The sequence below is a fragment of the Aotus nancymaae genome, unplaced genomic scaffold (genome assembly GCF_030222135.1).
Source record: "Aotus nancymaae isolate 86718 unplaced genomic scaffold, 86718_ANA_hifiasm-v0.15.2.pri h1tg000058l, whole genome shotgun sequence".
Classification (NCBI taxonomy): Eukaryota; Metazoa; Chordata; class Mammalia; order Primates; family Aotidae; genus Aotus; species Aotus nancymaae.
The window spans coordinates 47,507,933-47,533,144 of NW_026988472.1; the positions used below are offsets into that span (position 1 = coordinate 47,507,933).

General features: G+C 38.2%; 2 protein-coding genes across 4 annotated transcripts in view; one reads left to right on the forward strand and one right to left on the reverse strand.

The window, feature by feature from the left end:
- Positions 1–25,212, forward strand: part of ARHGAP6 (Rho GTPase activating protein 6) — a 532,167-nt gene that overhangs the window by 348,044 nt on the left and 158,911 nt on the right. The window lies entirely within an intron of this gene.
- AMELX (amelogenin X-linked) lies at positions 8,531–25,083 on the reverse strand. The gene is made up of 5 exons (XM_064364645.1): positions 25,018–25,083; positions 23,053–23,100; positions 21,632–21,676; positions 20,939–21,364; positions 8,531–9,043 (listed from the first exon to the last, which is right to left on the reverse strand). Exons 1-5 carry the CDS (start codon positions 25,069–25,071, stop codon positions 8,531–8,533), a joined length of 1,086 nt encoding a protein of 361 aa, XP_064220715.1. The 5' UTR covers positions 25,072–25,083.

Genomic DNA, 25,212 nt, shown 5'->3' on the forward strand with positions numbered 1-25,212 from the left:
TGGTTGGATGGCTGGCAAGATATATGGGTACAATAACGTACATATATAAGTGCAAGTATAGGTATGGGTATAAATACAGATATGAATGCACATATAGATATAAATACATATATTTGGAGATAGATATAGATATAGATATTTGGAGTTACCATCACAAGATTTTTGTAGAGGAGCAAATTATTTCCTTTCATTTATTATATGATTGGATAAAAGCTGTTCTTTTCTCTAGGCAATGGGTCTGTCACTTAAAAACTGAGAAAATCTACTCGTGGTTCATTTGTTGAACCTTTTTCCATTAGGTTCATTTAAAGTGTTTGTTCCATCAAGTCTGCCACCCAGGTGGTTTCTTTCACTGCAAGACTGATTTGCTCTTTTCTCCCCTCTGTCCTCTTGGTGGTTGCTGTTTGCCCTGGTTCTATCCATTGGTAGAACTGATTGCTTTGGAGATTGGATCAACAGTTGAATCCTCACAGGATTCTGAAGCCAACAGTATCCTACATCTTGGTCCATTTTCTGGAATTACTTCATTTTTGTTTTCTCCTTCCATTTTTGTTTCTAAGCATATATAATTTATTTAGGTTGGTGCAAAAGTAATTGCAGCTTTGCCCCAGTAATTGCCATTTGCCCCAGTAACTGCCAAACTGCAGTTACTTTTGCACCAACCTAATAATTTCAGCCAAACATTCATATGTAACACTGATTACAATGGGAATTAATAAGTAACAGCTAAATGTCTGATAAAGGGGTGTGTTTTAAATATTGCAGATTGCAAAATAATATGCTATTTGAGAAGAAAATTTCAATATGCAAAAAATATGAAGGATAATATTCATGAACATAATGATTGACTGGGATTATGGATGATTTTAATTTTACTTATTTTGTTTATTTTTATATTATTTTAGTTTTAAGCTCAAATTGTTGTTATAAGCAAAGATAATACATATATATATATATATATAAACAGTAAAATAAATTGATTTTATTTTTTATCTTCTTCCTCTCCCCTCTATACCTTGAACTTAAAGGCCAACAATTATGCCAGCTGTATCTTTTCATCATTTGTCACATCAAACTGGCTGGTAGAATTAAATGACAACTCTGCTTTTGGAAATGACAGGAAGTCTGCTGTAAATAGATAATTGATGTAGACGTTAAAACCACATAGAATTGCCATTTATGGAGAAGGGAATATTTAAGGGTATGTGGCTATAAGAAAATATTTCTCTTTGCTTTTAACACAAGCTGTAAGGTGATTTGTCATGCTCAGGATATGTTTTGAAGTGGATAATGGCACTTTCCCTAATATTTGGAGGCACAGGGCTTGATCCTCTTTTGAAGGCCTTCCTTTGAAGATAACATAGACATTGGTTTCAGCTTAATTCTTCTTCCCTAAAATTCCTTCCTTTCTAAAATTTTATAATTCCATAACAAGAGTGTATAAGCAATAATTATGAAATGGGAAAATAAGCCATTCTACTTGTCATCCTTCATGTAAAGCTGCACTATGGAATCATGCTCTAAAGTGTGGCTGGGTACATTTCTCCAAGCAATATGATGCCCTAGAAGAAAGTAATGTGCAGTGGCCTGTGATGCTGGACCCTGGATCAGTTTGATACCTTTGGCTTATAATAACAGCAAAATTCACTTAAATCAGCTTAAATAATTAGGAATTTTAGAGGCTCATGTCACCAAAATCCATAAGTATGTTGGGTTTCATCCAGTGACCTGATCTTTTTCCTGCAATCCTCTTCATTTTATGTCCCTCTAAGTGTCACTTCTAAACCGATAGCAAGAGAACCTGTGGCAGTTTGGGGATATATATGACAATGTGTAAGCTAGTGGTTCTCAACTGTGGGTGACCACCCCAGGGGACATCTGGCAAAGTCTGGAAACATTTTTGGTTGTCACAACTGGAGAGATGCTACTGGCAGCAAGTGAGTAAAAACCAGAGATGCTTCTAAACATCGTCAGTGTACAGGACCGCACCACAAGAGAGAATAATCCAACCCAAAATGTCAATAGTGCTGAGTAACTCTGGCGTAGAAGAAGAAAGGTTTCCTTTGTCTATATCTCTCATTTACATTCTAGAAACATTTCCAAAAGCTTCCAGCCACATTTCCTTCATATGCTTCATATGCTGCTGCCTATAGTATAGAAGGCTTTAGGCCTGGGTTCTGAGATCAATCATGGATAGGGAGCAGTATTAATAAGATCAGCTCAACGAGCCCCAAAATACTTGTGGAATGTCCACACTATACACTGTCTACTAGAACAATAAATGTCCGTCATGTAATACTAGTATTTTGTATTAGCAAGAGAGGGGAATTCAGACATCATTACTATTCAGCCCTAAAAAAGAAGGAATTCCTGTTATTTGTGACAACATGGATGAACCTGGAGGACATTGTGTTAAATGAAATAAGCCAGGCACAGAAAGTAAAGACAAATACTGCATTTTTCACTTACATGTGGAATCTTAAAAAGTTGAACTCATAGATGCAGAGACTAGAATGGGGCTTTCCAGAACCTGGTGGTGGGGCTGGGGGTTGGAGAGATGTTGGTCAAAGGATACAAAATTTTACTTAGACAAAAGGAATAAGTTCAAGAGATCTGTTGCACAGCATGGTAACTATAAGTAATAGCAAAATGTATTTTATTTTGAAAATCACTAACGGAGTAGATTTTAAGTATTCTCACCACAAAAAGTGATAGCTGTGTAAGTAATGCATTGTTAATTAGCTCAATGAAGCCATTTCACAATTGTATATGTATGTCAGGACATCATCTTGTACACAATAAATATGTACAATTTTTACTTGTTATTTTAAAATCCTGTGAATAAACATACTCTCTATTACAATTTAATCCTTTCTGTGGGATTTGGGGAAGTCTTTCTTCATCTGTGTTTTTTTCTGGGTTATCTGCATTAATATCTTTCTAGAAAAGGATATGACTAGAAGTGGCTTACTGACAATATGAAGATTTTTCCAAGAGAAATTACCTTCAACCAAGAAAGATGACTACTTTAAAGAAGGGCTTTGCAGAACTATCTCTTTACTGAGTCATTCAGCAATCCAGGTGAGAGATGATGTTAGCTTGGACCATTGAAATTATAAGAAGAGATCAGATTCCGGCATGTTTTGAAGGTACAGCCAACAGGATTTACTGACAGATTGACTATGGATTATGAAATGGATCCATTGGTGATACAGAGTAGAAGTTTTGACCTGATCTACTGGAAAAATTGAGTTGCTATTGACTTAGATGGGGAACACTATAGAGAAGCAGATTGAGAAGAAGTTGAAGAACTCAGGGAATTCAAGAGAAAAATGTCCTAGTTGGAAATATAAAGTAGGTAACTCTCAGTGCATAGATGTCATTTTAAGATATAAGGTTGATTGAAATCACCAAAGAGGGATTGCCGATGAAACATAAAGGAGATCCAAGAACAGAGGTGTGGTGAATTCCAACATTATGTTACAATCAGAGAGATGACAGACACTCAAGAGAGTGTGGCATCCACAATGCTTATTGCCATATTTGTTAATTGACGTCAAAAACTTGGCTGGTTGTTTTGTTTTTGTTTTTAACTTAAGCTCTTTCAAATTCTGGAACTTGGGTATCTTTACCTAAAAGAGAAAAAAAAAACAGCCTTCTTTGTCTTTTGAGCAAGCCGGGAAGCCTCTTCCTGCTGTCAATTATTATTTTTCTTAACATTATCCACTTATCATCTAAAACAGGGGTTCCCAACCCCTGGGCCGCAGACCGGTACCAGTCCATGGCTTGTTAAGAAGGGGGCCACACAACAGGAGGTGAGCGGCGGGTGGGTGAGCATTACTGCCTGAGCTCCGTCTCCCGACAGATCAGTGGTGGCATTCATTAGAGTCTCATAGGAGCCCGAACCCTATTGTGAACTGTGCATGCGAGGGATCTAGATTGCATGCTCCTTATGAGAATCTAGCTAATGGCTGATTATCTGAAGTGGAACAATTTCATCCCAAAACCATTCCCCCCATCCCCCAACCCCTAGACTGTCTGTGGAAAAATTTCGTTCTGCAAAAGCAGTCCCTAGTGCCAGAAAAGGTTGGGAACAGCTAAAAAGATAACCAAGCTATGGGCTAAGGAACTTACCTTGCTTTTTTTTTCATCTGGGTAGTAGTTCATGCTACCCCTCAAGGGTGAGAATTGCTTGCACAGTTCACATGCCTGTCCCTTTCTCTCAATCTGTACATGCAGGCTAACAAAAGGTATTTTTCAGAGATGATTTATTTTACCAGAAAGATTATTGATAATTTGCATTTATGGACACTTGGTGACCTTATCAATATTTTTATGTTTTCTCTTTTTTGACTTTTAAGTTCAGGGGTACAACTGTAGGTTTGTTACATAGGTAAACTTGTATCATAGGGTTTTATTGTACAGATTATTTCCTCACTCAGGTGTTAATCCTAGTACCCATTAGTTATTTTTCCTGATCCTCTCTCTCCTCCCACCCTCCACCCTCTGAGAGGTCCCCAGTGTGTGTTATTCCCCTCCAGGTGTCCATGTGTTCTCATCATTTAGCTCCCACTTGTAAGTGAGAACATGCAGTAGTTAGTTTTCTGTTCCTGTGTTAGTTTGCTAAGGATATACACCTTGGAATACCATGCAGCCATAAAAAGGAATGAGATCATAACCTTTACAGGGACATGGATGGAGCTAGAGGCCATTATCCTTAGCAAAATGTTTTCCCTTTTTGTGAGACATTATCTTGAATGTCTCGGAATTCAACCACGAATTTAAAGAGTGAACATTGGATATCTATTGTAAAATTTTCTAAAAGAACATACGTAAATCTAGCTAAGAGAAAAATAGTTTTCAAATTTTATTTTTCACAAGAAAAAGTTCTGTATTGATCAATTTGGGACTGGACTCCAGTTGGTCCATTTCATCCATCCCACACCATTATCTGATTGCAGGGCAGAGGATCCACAAGCTGTTCAGGAACTCATACAAATTTCTGCAAGCTGAAAAGGAAATTGTTAATTCCCAAGGTACTAATGTAAATACCTATATATCTAAAAACACAGCAAGTATCAATTTCATTGTCAATTAGTATTTTTAACAATCTCATCACATGTAAAAGCAATTTTTATGTACATTTTGTTCTCTTAACAAGTATTCCTGAACATACACAATAATTACTTTAAAAATCACAGCCAAACAAGTATCTGCTGAATTACTTATTGCGAAATCATGTCAAAATCAAAATTGTAAAAATTCTTGATAATACAAGGAGATGGACCTCGAAAGTAATTGCTTAAAATAGCTCAGAGCTCTTGGAACTCTACTTTTGACAAAAAGCATCCCCAGGTGATTCTATATTTGATATTTTGCCCACATTTGGAGAATCTAAGGTCTATGTGGTGATGTTTCATATCATCAAAGCATACTTATCTTCTTTCATGTACCAAAATTCTTAGCACCTAAATCTAGCATCTTAGCATTGTCCTAGATTATAGAAATACAGTGATAAGCAGTCTTTCTAATTGTGAAGCCTCCAGCCCAGTAAGAGAGACAGCCAGTAGACAAATGCACAAACAAGTGAAATCAATTACAAGTTGAAATAAGTGCTAAGAAGAAAATCAATCATGTGTTGAGATCAAGAAGCCAGGAAACATTAACATCAGATTGGGGAAGTCAAGGAAGGCTTTCTGAGCAGGTAATATTTAAGCAGAGACCCAAATAAAAAGGAGCCAGACCTGTGACTGATGCCTTAGGAAAGCACTTCAGACACAGGAAACAGCACAGGCAGAAACCCCTAAGCAGGACCCAGCTTGCCTTGTCCATGAGTGTTTAAAGAACAGGAGGAAAGAGAGGAGGCATGAAAGGTGAGGCTAAGGAAGTTGGTCTAGACCCTTTGACATAGTTCTATGTGGATGGATTTTATTCTAAGTGCAATGGAAGCACATTGATGATCTTTGCTTGCTTGTTATTTTGTAAAGGTTGGATATGGTGTGGTACATTGTACGGCAGTTGACCACATAGCTTTGGAGCCAAAGTGCCCAGGAGGGAATTCTGGTTTTTCCTCTTACAGGCAGAATGAACCTGAGCATGTTACAACCTCTCTTTACTCAGTCCCTCACTGTAAAATTGAAGTAATAACAGTACCTACCTCATAAGGTTGTCTAGAAGGTTTAATAAATATTGATATGTTCTATATGTCTCAAAGTGAAGAACTGTCTTTAAGAAAATTACTGTTATTTCTCCTGCGAACATTTAATTGAGTAAAGACGAGCGGATGGCTAGGTTGTTTAGAAGACTGCTAAATTTGTTTGGGAGAAATACAATGGGGGCTGGAATTGGGATGACGAAAGTAAAGATGGAGAGGGGGGTCAGATTCCTGATTTATTTTGGATGCAGAGTTGACAGAAGTTGGTAATAGAACATGCAGTGAAGAGAAGAATAAAGAAAAAGACTTAGTTCCTGGCCCAACTAACTGGGTGGATAAAAATAATCATTATTAATCATCATTATCATCACCACCACCACCATCATCATCATCATCCACAACATTGATTAAGCAAGTGCTGCATGCCAGGCAGGCACTGTGATAAATGCTTTGTACACACCTCTAAAGATGTGGGAGGCTAGGATACCAAAACGTTTGCCAGAAGAGAGAGTCAAGAGTTCAGTAATGGAGAAGGGAAGTTTGAGATGACCCTGAGATACCAGGTGGAAGGGTCAAGAAGGCAGCTGGATAGTTGGCTCCGTAAAACACAAAGATGACTGGTTTGGAGATAATATTTGAGAGTCCTGAACTTTGCAGTGGAATTTACCACCATGATTTTTTGTGTAATGACTTGGGCTGCTACGATTATATTTTTATGTTTTTTGGTCAAATTCTTTTTAGTTCAAAACCTGCTTCATAAAAACCTTAGTGTCAATTAGATTTTCAGTCAATTCTCCATAGTGTAGAATAAAGTATTGCATTAACATTTCTGACTCTGAAACAGAATTCTGCTGAACTCATCTTACTTAATCCGAAGTTTGTGTTGTGTGTGAAACATTTCCTAATCAGAAATCAAAGAAACTTTAGTTCAAGTTATGGCCTGAAATCAACAGAATTACATTAATTCATATGGATATAGAAAATAATTTATTTACAGTGTTTAAATTGACATTTAAACAGTTTTTCCAATCCCACACAGTTAGTGGCATAAGGTCTTGAGAAAGCATGAAACATTTTTTTATCAGCCTCATATTTCGTTGAGCTTGCCAAATACAGTTCATTTTCCATAGAAATTTGCAAACCTGAGCAGTGGCCAAATTTTCAGAGTCGCTGAATGTAAGCCAATGAATAAAATTGTTAAACCCTTTGATTTCCCCCCACTTTTTTTCCCTTAAAAAGTAACATAGTGTGTGCCTGAGTTTTATTATTTGACATCTATTACCCAAAACACTCAAGTGTGTTTCAGAATGAGCCTGTATGGACATTTCAGTACAAAATGAACACAGCTGGCCCTTTGGGAAACATTCATTTGCAGCTTTGTTATCCTTAGATGGGAAGCCTTCTCCTCCATACTTCCATCGACATTTTTCAGAAGGAAATGGCATCAACCTTTAAAAATGGATACTTTCAAGGGCTTTAAAGGTTGAAGATTTTAAGACAAACCCAGAATAGGCAAAAGTTACATACTTGTCCCAAACGTGACTCCAGAAACTATGTGTTGTAGCTCATTGGGGCCACTAGCAAATCTTAGAGACTTTTGTCCTATTAGCAGAATGCACTGATCAAAGTAAACCTTGAGCATGACAGGATAAAACTAGTTATTGTTCAGAAAGTAATGTTCAAGGGCATTGGTCCATTGTACACAGGAACCATTTTGAAAGATGAAGGATATGGAAACAAGCAAAAAGAAGAATTAAAATTAATAATTCAAATGTGTCTATAACTCTAATCTATTGCTCTTAGTGGATGATAAAATTACATAAGAATGTTGACGTTTTCTTTAACCCAACAGTGGCAGTGTCTTCACCGGACTGCTTCCTTCATTGGCATTACCTTCTAATTTCATTTTCACTTATAATAGTGAAAATGCACAATGGCCCCTAGAGGCAATACCTTAATTCTTTTGTTTAAGTGCTCAAAAAAGTATATCCTTTCCCTGTGAAAAAGGCAGAGGGCCACAATTAATTACTGAATTTCAGCTATGAAAAACCCAGTGAACTGTGAGAGTCCACTGTGCTTATGTTGCACAGTGGAGTTGCACAATCTCTTTGGAGACACCAGCTACCTGGGATACAAGAGCAACTGTAAGTTCTAAAAACTCTCATAGATAGGAACCATAGGCATGGAGAAAAGGGACCCACCACTTGGAAATGAAGGAGTCAGGGAGGAGTGGGGCTGAACCATGAAGCTAGAGCAGAAATTTTGTTAATGGCCTAGAAGCAAAGCTGAGAAGAAGGATCCGAGTGTGCTAGGGGCCAGTGGGTGTTGCTCCACACTGAGATGCATTGTATTCAAATGATTTGTTCCCTCCAGCATTCATACTGCATTTCTACCATCTAATGTAAACTGGCATATGTCTATCTCATTTATCTCAACTTTTTTAACTTTTAGACTTTTCTTCCTAGTGGGTACTTGGGGGCTCTCAGCCTTCTGTGGGTAGGGAGGACTTTCAGAACTAAGAGCTCCCCAGGGTGTCTGACTCAGAGGATCACAGTGACCCAAGGCTTTCTCCCTCCCAGAGCCTCTAGTTGTGCATTCCAGACAGGGAGCCTGCCTGGCCAGCTCCTCTAGCACTTTGGGCAGTGTCTTTCCCTGCCTCCTGTCTCCTTCTCTGTTCCCACACTGCACAAGGGCTCTGCGAGAGGAGCATGGGGGCTCGATACTGCCTGGAGCTGCTGCTGTTGCTGAGGTGTAAGAACACTGGAGAGGTAAGAAGATAGAGTGTGTGTATTTCAGGCTCTGGGTTTTGTGCCTGCTGCTAGAAGCAAGGTAGGACCCAAGCCAGGAAGACGTGAAAGATTCCACGGAGTAATAATCCCAGAGCAGCATCTGGGAATGGTGAATATAAGCAGGAAAGAAGGAGAGAAGCAATACCATTGGAGGGATTTGCTCAGTGTGTTCCAGCACTTGAGACTCTTTTAACAAAGTTCAGGTGGTTCAAATGACAGTCACACTGTCTCTGTCTGTTGCTTTACAGTGTTCAAACCAGGCTCATTGGAGCATTACATATCATTTCCAGGACACTTACATTTTTATTGAAAACTCAGAGCAAATTGTAGCAAGGAACCACCATTTCTTCTACACCATTCCTTTTGGCTGTTTTCTCAGTATTTGAAAATCGGTGGAATTTGACTTTAATATGCACATTGGCTTATAATGTTACTGTTACATGGGTCTTAATGATCTTCCAGTTCAGTGTTTTTCTGCTAGAGGTAGAGAAACTTAAGTTCAGAGTGGATCAGGCATTGCCAGGGTCACCAGACTAATCCAGGACAGAACTGACCTGAAACATCATTGCTATGGAGCCTCTCTTTGGGTCTCAATCATTGGGTACTATATAATGACTGATGATTGCTGACAAGGGCACAGGTTGCCCTTTTCCTTAGTATGATGGAGGATCATGATTCTGTGACATCTATGAGTGATTAGGGTACTGACATAGAATCACAAAATGTGGTTCAACTCTGTCCTGTGGCCATTCCATGCAGCAAACACAGATGGCTGGTTCAGAAAACTTTGGTTTTGTTGTTTGCATACAATAAAGGCAGCCTCTGGTATAAATTTTTTTTAATGATTCCAGGATTTTTTTTTTAAATGATTTCATAGAACCTTAAAACTCATCTTTACATATTAATTTAGAAAGTTACCACAGCGTTCATAGAGCCTAATTAGATACTTGCTGGTTTCATATAGCTACAAGTAAATGCGTGAATCCTTCCTAAAGTATCATTGATTTATTTTTTGAATTGTTTTTTAACACCAAGCAAGTGAAGTCACTAGCTTTTCTTCAGATTGGTGATCTAATACCTTAAACAATGTGATCAGGTCACATCAATTCACTTGCAAATTCCTTCCTCTCTCTATCATGTGGTGACAGGTATAAAGTAATTTAAATATATATGAATTATTTAGTTTGTTAAAAGTGAAGTTGCTTTTGAAGGAAATTTACTGCTCTTAGATTATGATTATTTAGTTTGTTGAATGATTTCATTTTGTAGGCAAAGACTTTATATTATGATTCTGATTATTTACAGTAATAGTAACTACCAAATCAACTAATATTGTGGTGATTGCAGATTTTTGATTATCTATTACTGTTTATTGGGAACATTTTTTTCACTACCTGAATGGGAAAAAGCTACAAAAGCAGTAAATCCCATTGATTTCCAAGTGTCTTTGTAAATCTTGCTGACAAGAACTACACATTTTAGCAATACTTAATAAGTACTTTAAAAATTGACAACTGTCTAAAAGAAATAGATTTTGAACTTTCTCTGTTGTACCTGCTTCCAGATTTTAAAAAATCATTTCTGGAAACCAAGTTGATCCCAAGTTCCCAATCACGGGGAGAAGATGGGACTTTGTAAGCCTGCAGAGCCTAAATTTGTTATTGCATGCAGCTGTGCAAATTTGCAAACATTTCCTTCTCTAGTCAGGACCCTATTGAAGGAACCAGTTTGGACTGCTGCCTTGATAGCTAACATTTGTGGAGGCTGCAGTGCGGGAAGCTATTGGGATATTTGAACATTGTCACCTATTTTAATTTGGGCATTAGATGCCAGGGAGAATATGCAAGCCAATTAGTTCTGCTTCATGTCATGGTGGGGATATATCAGTAGCCTTATTATTCTGGTCATTCTCAGTGAGTTTCAGAATGCTGCTTGAAATGGGCTTTCTGTATGTGTTGAGTGTGTGTTCAGTGGGCTGTCTGGGAAGAAAGACAGGGGAGGGCCAAGGCCTGGGTCTCCTAAAACACATCATTATTTTATTGAACTAATCAGTGAGAGAAAGACAGGGCCTTGTGGTTTCTACGAGCACTGGACTTGGGGTTTCTTTTCAATCTATCCTTTGGAACCAGAGAAGGCATGAGGACCATACATGAGCAGGTTTACACTGAAAGCTGGGATAGTTGGTCGTCCCCTAGTTGCCATGGCAATGCTGTCCTAGCGTGAGGTTACTTGCCTATATTTGTAGCTGTCTCCTCCCCATCTTTGGCAGTTTAGGACAAGAGGCAACTCCCTCATGCAATTACAGAGCACTTATTGGGTTAGGGATTCTTCATTTTGAGTTACAGTTAGTTCTCTACTTTTGGGAGGACAAATGGACAGGAAAAATTAAGTCACAGAAGGAGACAAGCTTCATGACTCTAATGGAGTTGAATTTATATTTGCAGTTAAAAATAGCTATAGGTTGTTTAATTAGAATCCCAGAGGCAGATGACGAATTAGTTTATCTTTCAAATGGTACTCATCAAAAATGGGGCTGTGTGTGTGTGTGCGCATGTGTGTGCATGTGTGTTTTTAAAAGAACCTAATTTCTTGTTAAAATTTAAAGTTCAAACAACCCCTCATTTGTAAATTGGTGATAGAGACAATTCTATAATGTTGTGAGAATTAAATGAGCTAATACACGTCATGTGCTTAGAATAGTGCCTGAAATATAATGAGCCCAGTAGATGTTCAATGCTATTATTATCATTACTTTTATATTACAGCATCCTGGGTGTTTAATGCTGATGATGGCTCATTGAGCAGATATTAAGCATATCGACCAATTCCAGGTATTTTTCTAAATCTGCCTCAAGGAGCTTGCCAGCTAGGGCAGAGATGAAAGTAGAAAGAAGTAGTTGTTTGAAATAGAGGCATGGTCAACACATCCTGGGGAACCTCTGAGCCTGTGCACTCCAGCCCATGTGGACCAGTGAGAGAAGGTTTCTAGAAGAGGTGGCATAGAGGTGATGGTCACTGATGGCTGCTCCCAGATGTGCAGGATACGGGGGCAAGGAGACTGGGGAACCTCACTTCCAGGAGTACCAGCCAACGTAGAGCAGTGAGAGAAAGTTTCTAGAAGAGGTGGCATTGAGGCGACGGTCACAGATAGCTGCTCCAAGATATGTGGGATACAGCAGCAAGGAGGCAGGGGAAACCCCACTTCAGGAGTGCCTAGAGTTGGTTATTTGGACAGATAGGGTGTTCGATGGCCTGGGTCTGTCAGATATTCTTAGCTGTGGAAGGTAAGTGCTTAATCGTCTCCTCTCCTTACAATACACTGCTTTATATTCTCCATGCTGTAGGAGTTTTATTCTGTAACAATTTTGTATCAAAAAGTTCTTAATTGAATAATTCTTTTGGAGAGTGGAGATTCTCAAGATCATGAGAATTAAGACATCTTAAATTACTGCCCACTTTATGGACAGAACCACTCATTTCTCATTATTTTGCCAAATTCAAGCAAATCTCAGATCAGAATTTATCCCAGACTAACTGAATAAGCTTGAATTCAGTAGTTACACTCATGGCTAAATTGATTATTTTTCTCCTCTTTATCAGTCAGGTAGACACAATCACTTTTAGAGGTTCTTCAGTCTGATTTACAATTAGCTCCTTAGCACATCTTTGGAAGGTCAAACAAGCAGGAAAAATTAAGTCACAGGTGACAAGCTTCTTGTAACCTCCCAAGAAACAAATAACACACTTCTAAGTAAGTTCTGAAGAAGGAAATAACTATTCTAATTTAATTTTATAGATTTAGAGGGTAGAAGCGCTTTCTTACATGGATATATTGTGTAGTGGTGAAATCTAGGCTTTTACAGGATAGTTTTGATTTAGAGACATTAGCTGACTTAATCATGGGACAGAACTTTCTTTATTTTGCAAATTCTCCTTAATGCCACTACCACTCCCCAGGCTGTTTTGATTTGTTTAGATGCAGTAGGAACAGAAAGTGAAAAGCCTATTGTATGTGGTCCTATATCAAGTCTGCCAACTTTAAGATTTGAGCTCTTGGTTTTTCTTCCTCAATGATGTAAAAGAAATGGACATGGACTTCTATATTTGTTTAGAGTCTCATTCTTCTGTCTGTTAAAATCTGAACACATGGCATGACTCAAAGTTGACATTGTTTTGTAGAGTAGGATTTCTCAGCTTTAGTAGAGTTGACATTTGAGGCCATGTAACTGTTGTGGGGGCTGTTCTGTGAATTGTAGGTTAATTAGCAGTAGCCCTGGCATTCATTCAGGAGATACTGAGAACATCACTCCAGCTGCCACCCCACCCCACCCTCTGTTGTGACTCCAGACATTGCCAAAGGTCCCCTAGGAGACACAACTGTCTCTGGTTAAGAACCACTTATCTAGAGGAAAATGGTTTGGTAAATAAATCCTTATAAGCCAGGCATGGTGGCTCACGCCTGTGATCCCAGCACTTTGGTAGGCTGAGGCAGGCGGATCACAAGGTCAGGAGATCGGGACAATCTTGGCCCACATGGTGAAAGTCAGCCCCATCTCTACTAAAATACAAAAAATCAGCCGGCAGTGGTGGCGAGCGCCTATAGTCCCTGATACTCAGGAAGCTGAGGCAGGGAAATCACTTTGACCCAGGAAGTAGAGAGTGCTGTGAGTCAGGGTTGCACCACTGCACTCCAGCCTGGCGACAGAACGAGACTCCGTCAAGAAAAGAAAAGAAAAGAAATCCTTATAAAGTGGAATTAGCTGAACTGTGCTAATGCCAGAGTGACAAGGGAAGGGTCTGAGTTGGGAGTCACTGTACACAAAGGCTCAGCCCTAGAAAGAAGGTGAAAGGAAAACATGCAGATACAGGTGGTCTCAAGGTCTAGCCTCCACCAAGTGGAGTGCCACCATGACACTTGCCTGGTGGATTTGCTCTCCTCTTACCCTCACAATGGTGAATTGAAGATGAAGGCTGGTCTTGAAGGCAGCAAAGAACAGTGTCTGGGGATATCAGATAGGAGAAGGCAAATATTATCCAGGGTCACAATCAGTAAGAGAGGTGTTGAGGTGGCTACATAGTCAGAAATGATGCATTGATAAATGACAGACATGGGCTGGGCATGGTGGCTCATGCCTGTAATCCTAGTACCTTGGGAGGCCAAAGTGGGCTGATCACTTGAGGTCAGGAGTTCAAGACCAGCCTGGCCAACATGGTGAAACCATGGTTTATATTTTCTACTAAAAACACAAAAATTAGCTGGATGTGGTGGAACACTCTTGCAATCTCAGCTACTCAGGAGGCTGAGGCTGGAGGATCACTTGAACCCAGGAGGCAGAAGTTGCAGTGAACCAAGATTGCACCTGCACCCCAGCCTGGGTGGCAAAGCAAGACTCTGTCTCAAAAAAAAAAAAGACAGACATGATATACTTCAGTGCCTGTGGCATGAAAAACTTCCATGTTATTTCCAAATTTTGTATCACTCTGGGTAGTGTTCTCTTTGAGAGTCTACAGAGGCAGGACAAAGTTCTCTTTCTAATTATAAGAACTGTAGCCAACATTTTTGAGCTTGGGGCTCATAACATAAAAAGACTCAGAGAATGATATTAGTACACTTTATAGACGAGTGTACTGAGCCATAGAGAGGCCAAAAAAATTGTCCAAGTTTCCACAGAAGATAGTCAGTGGTCATGAGAGTGAACCAAATAGTTTGGTTATGGAAGCTGCACACCCTACCACCACACTGGAAAGCCATCTTTGTGCTTCTGTGGACAACTAACTGCCCCCCCAGAGCCTCCACATTCCATGGCCAAATATGAAGCATGGAAAATTATTTGGAGAGGCAAACAAAATTTGGCTGTTTGAAGAAATTGAGATATTTTAATATTGTTCATTTTTTAAATTAATAATATAGTGAATTCTGGATCCTGTGGTATTTTTTGTTGACCATAGGGCAATGATATTTGTAAATGGGCTTTATTGATTTAGATTTTTTGTGATAGAGGATTCAAGTGTGATTTAGGTAAATGTTTTGAACCCAAATGACTACTCCTTTCTTCTTTCTTCAACTCCTCACCACTCCCAGCCCAATATTATTCCTCAATAGTTATTTATCATCTAGAAGAGTCAGGTGTTTCAAATGAAGTTAGCATGGACTTTTCCCAGCAGGGATGTATTTTTTTTAATATCTAAATGTCAGCTTATGATCCTTGCTTATAAGGCTCCAGATCAAAGGGGGCAAAAGGAATTGAAAGTCAAATCACAAAAATATGTAAAAACTCCAACTAACAAGAATTTCACAGCAGCTATTAAAGCAACGTGGAGTACTACTAAATACTACTATGTTCTGGAAATGTAGGAAATTGGTTGAAGTTGTCTTTCTCTTGTGAGTCCCATGTTAAGTTGTTCATAGTTGATCTCTTCGGTTACTTTTTCCAGTTAATACAGTTGTCTACTATTTTATATTCTTTTTAAAACACTTGGCCTTAAACTCAGTCTTGGCATTTTCAGCTATTGTTTACTACTAAGGGAAAAACTTCAGATTTAGGGAAAAGCCTGTGTTTTTATTTTGTGTGGAGTTGAGAAAGGAGGTGGTAAACTTGACATTGCTTGCAAATGAAATGCACAGCTTGATCATTTTTTCTTGATATAATTTTTGTATTGGAAGATGTGTAGTATATCTTGGCGGTGATAATGAATGCCATAACCATATAATCATTCTCTGAATGATTGGAATGGAAAGAAGTTTCATTTAAAATTTCAAGGTACTCAAATGGCACATGTCTCCACATGTGTCTTTTTACTACAGGTAAACCCAGAGCACATGTGTGCTTGTAGGGGTGTGTGTGTGTGTGTGTGTAACATGAATGTGTGCCTCCATGTTATATTGCACTATTAGTTTGAACTACAAAATAGAAAAGAATGTAAATATCTTCTGAAGTCTAGATGCATCTGAACTCTGGATTCTTCTGTTCTAAATGAAAACTAGAAGGGAAACCATTTTAGTATGTGGGGTTTGGCCTGAGGAGGAGAATGGCACTTCTACAGTTCTTAGAAAATTCTCATACATGATCAGGATTACTGGCATGCTTGGGGAACAACTTGCTGTGGATAGTTGAGTTCTTTAGTTTCAACCGGCAAATCTGTTTTGTTTCATCTTTTGTTTATAATATTTGAATTAATAAGAATTTTTCAACTTCAAGAAGTAGTATATAGAGCAATGCTGTCATGTCATATAGGACATACAGTCTAGATCTTAAATTTTATTTTATCACACTTTCCCCACTAATACATTTTCTTTTAAAGCACACTTTTTATCACGGTATTCAAGAAAATTTAAGCTAGGTTCAATTTCTTACTGGTATAAATAATACTGTAATTAATATCTTTGTATATATCTTCTTGTGCATTTTTGATGAATGTCTTAAGGTAATTACTAGATATGTATTTGTGCTCTGGAAAAGTTATGCATATCTCATCAACAAAGAGTGAATGAGAGCAGAGCAAAATTTAAATTTATTAGTGAAGTAGGAATGGTTATTGTGAGATAAGAGTTTCCTTGAGATGGTTTACTCTGTTTTTCAAGAGTTCATCTCTTTAGCTGAATTCCAAAGATGGTGCAAAGCATTGTAAATAATCTGATTTTACATTTTTACCGATTTAAGTATTGTATACATATAAGTTTGGGTTTATTAGTACATTTATGATCAGTATTGTTATTCAGCCTGGACTTTGAGTCTTGGTCATTAATATCTTGTAATTTTCTTTCATATTAATTCAAATACCTATAATACTAGGCAGTTGACTAAGCTTGGGTTTTAATAAATTAGAAAGGCTTTGCTTTATTCAATTTATATCACCTTATGTATCACTGTATAGTGACAGCCACATACATGTACATGTCAGAATTTTGTCAGTGGCAGCCATTTTCCAAAGCTGGGGAGTCTGAAAATCAAATAGTCTCAAAGTGACTGTGGAACTTCCAAAATAACAACCCCAAAACCAGTGCACTTCATTTGTTAGAAAGAATATGTCTACAAAATAAGCTACATATCAGAAGATGTAGGTATACATTAACAAAAAGAAGTGATATCCCAAGAGGAATAATGAACAGAACAAAAGACCAGTTAAAACAGGAATAAGAATATTATTTTCTGTGACTCTCCAAGACAACACACTTCATTGATGAGTATTTATAAGTCTTATTTCAGACCATTGAGGAGATGCTATATTGTGATTAACATATGTTCTTTAATGTGGTAGAACAATGACCGTTGTAGAAAACTGTCATGAAAATGATTATATTAAAAGCACATTTGGAGATTTAATAGACAAATTTTAGTTTTTTATCAAATTAACTTAGGCAGTACATGTCAGTTCATAGTGAATAAGTCTTCAGAGTCCAAAGCCTGACATTTTTCTTGTAATTCAATATGTGATTTGAATTATGTTTATATATAAATCAATCTCTGTGTGTGTGTGTGTGTGTGTGTGTGTGTGTGTGCGCGCGCGCGTGCGTATAGACAGAAAGAAGGCATAAATCGTTAGGGTTTTGGCATTGATATCATGACTTAGTAATCAGTTAGGACCCACAATCCATCTAGAGCTAAATGGTTCAAGAGTTGGTTAATTCCCTGGCACAGTGATGCCATCAAGAACTAGGGGCTTTCCATCTTTCTGCTTGCTCCTTCTGGTCACAAGATGACAGGCATCAGATTCTCAAACAAAGAGATGTAAAGACAAACGGCACTTTTTCCTAGTATGTATCTGTGCATTCTAATTAGAGGGAAGTCTTTTTCCCAGAAGCTCCTCTTCTCCCAGGAGGCTTTCCCTTGGCCTCATTCAGTGTTCAAGTTCCACCATAACCCATCCCTAAACCAATCACCAGCAAGGGAAATAGAGTTACAGTAATTGATGCCATGATTGACATGGAGGAATGAACATTTGCTTTCTGGGGCAGGGGAGGGGACTCATTGCTCCTGAGCTGGTGGCAGGCTGAATGCTGGAATTGATTCCAGCTCTCCCAACAAGGAAGGAGTGGTGAGTAAAGCCGTTGGACAGCTAGCCAAGGATATTTGCTATATTAGCCAGAGTATTTTGACTGTACCTCTGTTATAGTATTAATACCATTTGGCCTTTTAAATCATTATTTGTGAGCTTATTTTATCCCTTCGGTGGCTTCTAGATTCCTTAAGGATGGGACATACTATGTTCACCAGCACATGGAGTAGTACCTCGCCCTAGAGTGTACTTAATAAATATTGACTCAATTGATTAGAATTGGTCCATGCCAATTGATTAAAAGCTTTTCTACCTTTAAAAATTGATTCTAAACTCTTTAAAATCAAGTTATTTGTTTGAATATTGACAAGCTTCCAGTAAAGTTATGTTTATTCTTTCCAGAAAATGATTAAGGGGCCTTAATCATAAAGGTACTGGAATAAAGTTACCATGGGTGTGTGTAGTATAAACCCTGCAAAGACTGTTTACAATTCTATGTGGGTGTAGGAAGAAAAAAGGATTCAAATATAAATATGAGTGGGAAAGAAAACTTGTTTTGAGTCCATTTTATGCATCTGTTAACATTTTAAAGAGTATGCAGTACAATTTATCATCTTAAAGATTATGAGGTGAAAGAAATGACTTGTATTTAAAATCACTGCAATTCTCTATTTGAAGCTCCATTAGTAGAATTTTTTGGGAAAACAAATTACTTGGATACTTTCAAATTTAGTACATTATTATGCATACCACATAATTTCATTTAAAAATCTTTTTCCATAGAATGAGATCAAAAGACCAGATTTTGATTGCCAATGTTGTGTGAAGTATAAAGTCAGTATTCCATGTCCTAATTTGTTTTAGAATATAAACATTCTTCAAAAGTTTATCTTTTTTAATGTAAAGGATTTTTCATATAAACTTTCCTTCATTTGGTTCAGGTTTCAGTGATTGTACATGTTCATAAATTTTCATTTTACCAACTGTTTTAACTGATGTATAAACTTCCTTTTTCAAAACAGATTTGAGATAGTATAATTTAAATTTTCTCTAAAAACAAATATAGTCCTTTTTTGCTTGCCAAATGGTGAATTTGTGTGACTAAACGAGCAGTTAGTTCCTTATTCAAGAATATTCATTCATAATATATTGTCTCAAGTGAAAGGAAAACTTAAGTTTCATTCAACACAAAGACATGAATGATTTTTAAAGCATTTTATTGTCAGTTAATCGTACTTTTTTAGTTACAGAATTTGCTAAGCTAAGTGATTATAATCGAAAATCATTGTGTTCTTGTGTCATTCCTGAAAGCAACTGAAGTATTTTTCCCCTCTCATATTCTGATCTTTTAATCCTGAAAAAATAGCAAAAGGAACAATTAAAATAATTTACAAATGTTTCTAGTAAGTACCATTTACAAAAACATGTATGCCTTCAGCTTTGTCACAACGATGTGCAACCATTTAAGTTGAACTCTATAATTTCCAAAGTTTCTTTGTTATTTCGTTGTCAATAGATATTAGGTGTCCATGAGGGCCGCTTCCACCTTCAGGACACTTAAAGCCTATTATTTGATAATAACAATTGCTACCTTTTTGAGGGAACTTCTTGCATGTCAGGCTTCAAGCTTATCACACTATTTTGTTTTCCATAAAAGAACTCTAAGAAACTATCAATGTTTATACTCAAATTTTACACAAAAAGAAACAGTTTTAGAGTTCAAACTATCTACCCAAAATCACCTTTCCATAAATAGCTTTCTCAAGATGTGAGCACATTATGAAGTTCATGTGTTAATTATTAATAAAGAGATAAATAAATGCATTTTCTATGCACAGGGAGAACACACACCTTAGACTAGAATAGCCAATGATAGGCACCAGATTACTTGGGATTCAATCAATTTTTGAAAATTCTGCCCCATATTTTCCGTAAACATGCTCACAATTATAAAGCCATTTATTACATATTATGATTTTTTAAATTCAGAAACTATGGTAACTATAATTGGACAGAGACTTAAAAATGATCTGATTTTGTGATCTTCCCCCATTTAAAAGAAAATAAAGTACCCATACATTTGAAGTAACTTTTACAATACAGCCTATTGTTTCAGGGCAAAGCCAGAACTGGAACCTAGGTGTCCTAGCTTCTCATCCTGGTCATTTTCACCTCAATTCTCTCTGCTTATCAGAGGCAAATCATCAATAGTATGTATAAATTGGAATTACAGTTGGATACATATACATAATTGAATCACATAGTCTCGTACACATAGCAGTAAGAGTTTATGGATGTAGATTAAGGTTGTTTTGTTGACTATTCCCATTCATTTGTAAGAGCTACCTGTAATGGAAGATTTAGTGCTAAATTGCAGTAATTTCTTGCTAAAAGCTTACTCATCTATACAATCCCAGTACAAAAAAAAAAAAAAAAAAAAAAACTAACAGTGTGTTTAGCCTCCTCCAAGTTAGATTGAAAAGTGCTGGAAACAGGAAATCTTACTGTATGTTTTTGAAGAGATTTCCCATCTACCTTTTGTAGTCTGTTCAGATATTTGCACTCTCAAAATTACCCGCTGCCTCTATTCTTAAGCCTTCAGTGCAACTTTAGCCTATTTTTGCTAGTCAAACCTTTGAAATATAAGGAGAATTGATAGTCTCTTATACTGCTGCCCTTAAACTTAATAGGATTTTGTAATATACATTTCTATAAATGGGTTTTGGTAATATATATATATATTCTGGTAGAAATTCAGTAATGGTAAAATTGAAACCTGCCATAAAAACTGTGATCTTAATTACCAAGCCATTTAGATGAAAGATGTATTTGTTTTTAATATAAAGGTATAGCATATTGCTTGGACTAATAGACTCATAAACCTGTAACTACTGCAACTCTAGAACCTTGGTTGTTTGGAGACCTTAGAACTCTGGGGCCAATTCTGCTGTACCATTTTCACAGGATTTGCACTGTAGTAGCTTCAAGATATACTCACCACTTCTTCCCGCTTGGTCTTGTCTGTTGCTGGCCAAGCTTCCAGAGGCAGATCAGGAAGCATGGGAGGCAGGGGCTGCATGGGGAACATCGGAGGCAGAGGTGGCTGTGGTGGCAGGGGCTGCATGGGGTGCACAGGTGGCTGGGGCTGCATGGGCTGGTGAGGCTGTGGCTGAACAGTCTGGGGCTGGAAGGGCTGCTGGGCGGGCGGAGGAAGGTTTGGCTGGTGGTGTTGGGTTGGAATCATGGAGTGTTGGCCAGGAACGGGCATCATTGGTTGCTGGGGGACCACGGGCTGCTGAGCTGGCACCACTGGGATGTGGTGATGAGGCTGCAGGGTGTGAGTCGGGGGGTGCTGTTGGGACAGCACAGGGATGATTTGGTGGTGCAGCCATCCACCCATGGGCTCGTAACCATAGGAAGGGTACTGGTGAGAAACAGAGAGGCAGGTTTACCATTGGCTCAGGTGACTCCAACCAGAGAAGTAGCAGTGTTTTCTTTACCATTATGGCCATAGGAATAATTTATTCATTTTTCTTTGCAAAAATTTGTAACTATGTACACAGATATGATTTTTTTACAAGCTAAATTTCCGATTAGTGTCAGTATGTGGAGTAGACATATTTCACTTAATATGGGAATTTAAATGCATGCCTAATATTTTCAGGGAATAAAGAAGAAAATATCTACGTACCGCTGGCCTTATCATGCTTTGGTACCACTTCAAAGGGGTAAGCACCTTAAGAGAAAGAGATATTAGAATACATTTGATTTCATTTACTTTCATCCAATATAGAAACTCACTGATGCAGTATGAAATATAGACTCACTAATCCAGTCCTGTCAATATTGATAGCCTGAGAATGTGAGTTCTACAAAAGAAAGAAGAAGGTAAACATTTGTCGGGTGCTTCCTGTGTGTCATGCACTGTGTTTACATCCATCACACACATTCTTCATGAGGCAAGTATTATTACTCTCACTTTCTAGATAAGGTCATGGGGAGTTAAAGAGGTTCATTAACTTGACTGAGGTTTCAAAGAGAGTCAATCTGTTTAATTCCATAGCTCCCACTTTCCATTGTAAGAGCAAAACAAACACAAAATTATGGCATATTAATATGACCTGATGTTAATTTCATTTTTTCTTTGATGTCACAATGGGACAAAAGGAGGTACAAACACTGTCCCTCATCATAGGAACACAGATTTACTGATCAAACTTGTCAATCTCTTAGGTTTAACAGAAAACCTTACCTCAGATTCTTACTAACATTTGTCTAAGTAACTAAACACAGATTTTTACCTGAATCTGTGAGAGAAGTAAGAATTCTATTCCTTTCTGAACAGTGTATATACTTGGTTAACCTTAGGTATGAGGATTTTTTATATGGTAATATGGCATTTAATTGATACAAAAAATAGTAACTTTGCTCATATTATAGTTGACAAAGCACTTTTCATATCTGTTAATTATATTACTCTCCAAACAATATTTTGAAATATTATTAGAATTATTTCCTTTCTCCAGATGAGGAAACCAGGGTTCCAGAAAGAGGAAATGAATTGCCCAAAGTCACACAGTTAGTAAGAGATTGAGGAGAACCTCAAACCTGATGTCCCAAAACTCATGCATTCCATTGTTCTGCAGAGTCTCTCATATACCACTTAGTCACTAATATTTCAGCAGAGCCAAATGAGAGACACATGTAGAGTGTGACTATCTTAGAATCAGGAGTTTGTTGAGCTGGAAAGAATCTTAAATAACATCTTACCTTATCCTTATATTTTACTAGCTGGAATAGAACCAAGCTGGTCAGTCAGAGTTGACTTTTTGCCCTACCATAGAGCCTCCCTGAGCAGTGGTTCATGATGGGTAAGGTCACAGTCATATTTAGGAGGTGAGACTGAGTCAGAGTGGCCAGGCAGGAGGGTGCTGGGACAACACAGGCTTGAGGCCAACCATTAGAGCTTAAACTGGGAAGCTGCTGGTAGAAACTGTAAAATCAGGGCCACTTGAGAAACATCTGGGATGAAGAATCAACACACTATTCTTTACAGAGCCCAGGGCACTGTTAACGCAAACAATGGTCAAAATTAGTAAAGAGAAAAATTACCTCATAGCTGAAGTTGATATAACCAGGGTGCCCAGGATGAGGTGGTAGCTTTTATAGGGAGGAGGAGAGAAGAATAGAAAGAGAGAGGAAGGGAGAGAGCGAAGGAAGGGAAGAGAGAGGAAGAGATTAAGTCAATATGCAATTGTTCACATTAAAGGAGACTGAAGCTACTTTTAAAAAATCTATATAGTGCAGAATATATTTGAGATCTGTTTTTAGTTTGGACAAATGTACCATGTAGAAGAGGAGACCTCTGAGTTTAAAGAGGCCCAGAACAGCTAAATGACTGTCCCTGGGGTTATAGTCTTATGATTGGAGACCTGGAAGCAGAAACCAGCACACATTTACTCTCCAGTGATCTTTGGACAACATCCCACCCCCACCCCCAGTGTTGTCAATGAATCCTACCCTACCCTGCCCAACAGTTTACTTTCTGATCAAACTCACCCCATGTTGAAGAGAGAAGTATGTTTCTCTTATACAATAAAGAAATATCAACAAGGAGAGAATTGTCTCACAGATGTTCCCTTGTAGATCAGGAGGTGGTCAAGTACTTTAAGTATCAAAGGGATTTCTCATATTTGACATGCAAAGTAAACAACACATCCATACAACAAAAGAACCCACAAAAGAAACCACAAGGTGGGAATTATTGATGAATGCCAGAACAAGGTGGGTGGAGCAAAGTGGAAACATTATAAATCTCATGGAAAATGAAAGAGTTGATTTATGATGTTTAGGCCAGTCTTTTTTATTATTCTGCCAATGGTTTTATAGCAGAAAAATTTTAAAGTTAGAAATGCCACCTAAATGATCTAAATCAGGGCTGTCTATCCTCTCAAAAGTGGGGACCAAGTGTCTGGTGCCTGCATTGTGGAACTCTGGTTGTGCCTGGGGTCCAGGCGAGGGAGAGAAGAGACAGTCCTACAGAAAATCTCCCTCAGACATTGGCCTCATTTAGGATTGGCTCTATTATATTCTTTAAAAATGCTTGCATTTCATAGGAGGGTTTATTCACTCTCATCTGGATGTCAGTGGTTTTAGTCAGGTCCTATACCATCTTGATCAATACCATCTTAGAGAGTGGGAAAAAGGTAATGCAGGGACCCCTCAGGAAACTAGAAATTACCGCAATGCAGGATTTCAGGAAGTCAGAGCACAGAATCTTGGTTTTGTGGGTGAGAGAGGAAGAGAGGAGGCAGGTGTGCAGGCTTGCTGGCTTCTGGTTGTATCAACTGCTCTTTATGCTACCAAAAAGCAGATGCAGCCTGCTTGGCATGCATGTGATCTAAGTTCTCTGCCCTTATGCACCTGTGTCCAGACAGAGTAGATCTGACGTCCTGATCTTTAATACATTTGAATATAAAATATATCACTATGTATTGGGTGTAGGCAGGATCCCGGGCAAGAAAACCACTTACTTACTGATGCACCCAAAAAGGTGGGGACTCTGAGAACAGGAAGATGACTCAAGAAATGGATTCCTAACAGAAAAATCTTACCCCCTGAGGGGTAACAGCAACAATATGTGGAGGGCAGGAAGAAATTTGGAAACTTGAGAAGAATTGATTTTAGACAAAACTGGCATCTCTGTAATATTTGCCCAAAGCTGGTGAAGCACTTTGTCTAGAGACCTTTCAAGGCTCCCTTCCAAAAGCTTCCTCCATCTAGAGATGGGTGGTGATACATACAAGCTAATGGTTTCAACAGAATCTCCTGTGGTGCTTATAAAAATGCAGAGTCCTGGGCCCCACCCCAGCTGTACCAAATCAGAATCTTTGCTGGAGGCATTTGAGAATCTATCTTTTTAAAACAAGCTCCTGAAGTGTTTCTTCAACCCAGAGACTTTTGAAGACATCTTATCTCATACTGTTTTAAACCCTAATTTCACCAACCACGGGGCAGACTTTTCTCGCTCAGCTTATGACATTGGACACTGACTTATGCAGGGGATGTTTTACTCACAGGCATGGCAAAAGCTGCTCCCAGGAGGCAGGCAAACAAAATCCAGGTCCCCATTTCTTGATGGTTCTGAAATGTAAGTCAACATCCACTTTTCTTATCTCTTCTGAAATATGGACTTAATGAATGCTCCGTAAAACACACATAATCTGTATTAGTCCACTGCTAGTAAGAAAGATGGAGCCATTCTTTGTGCGT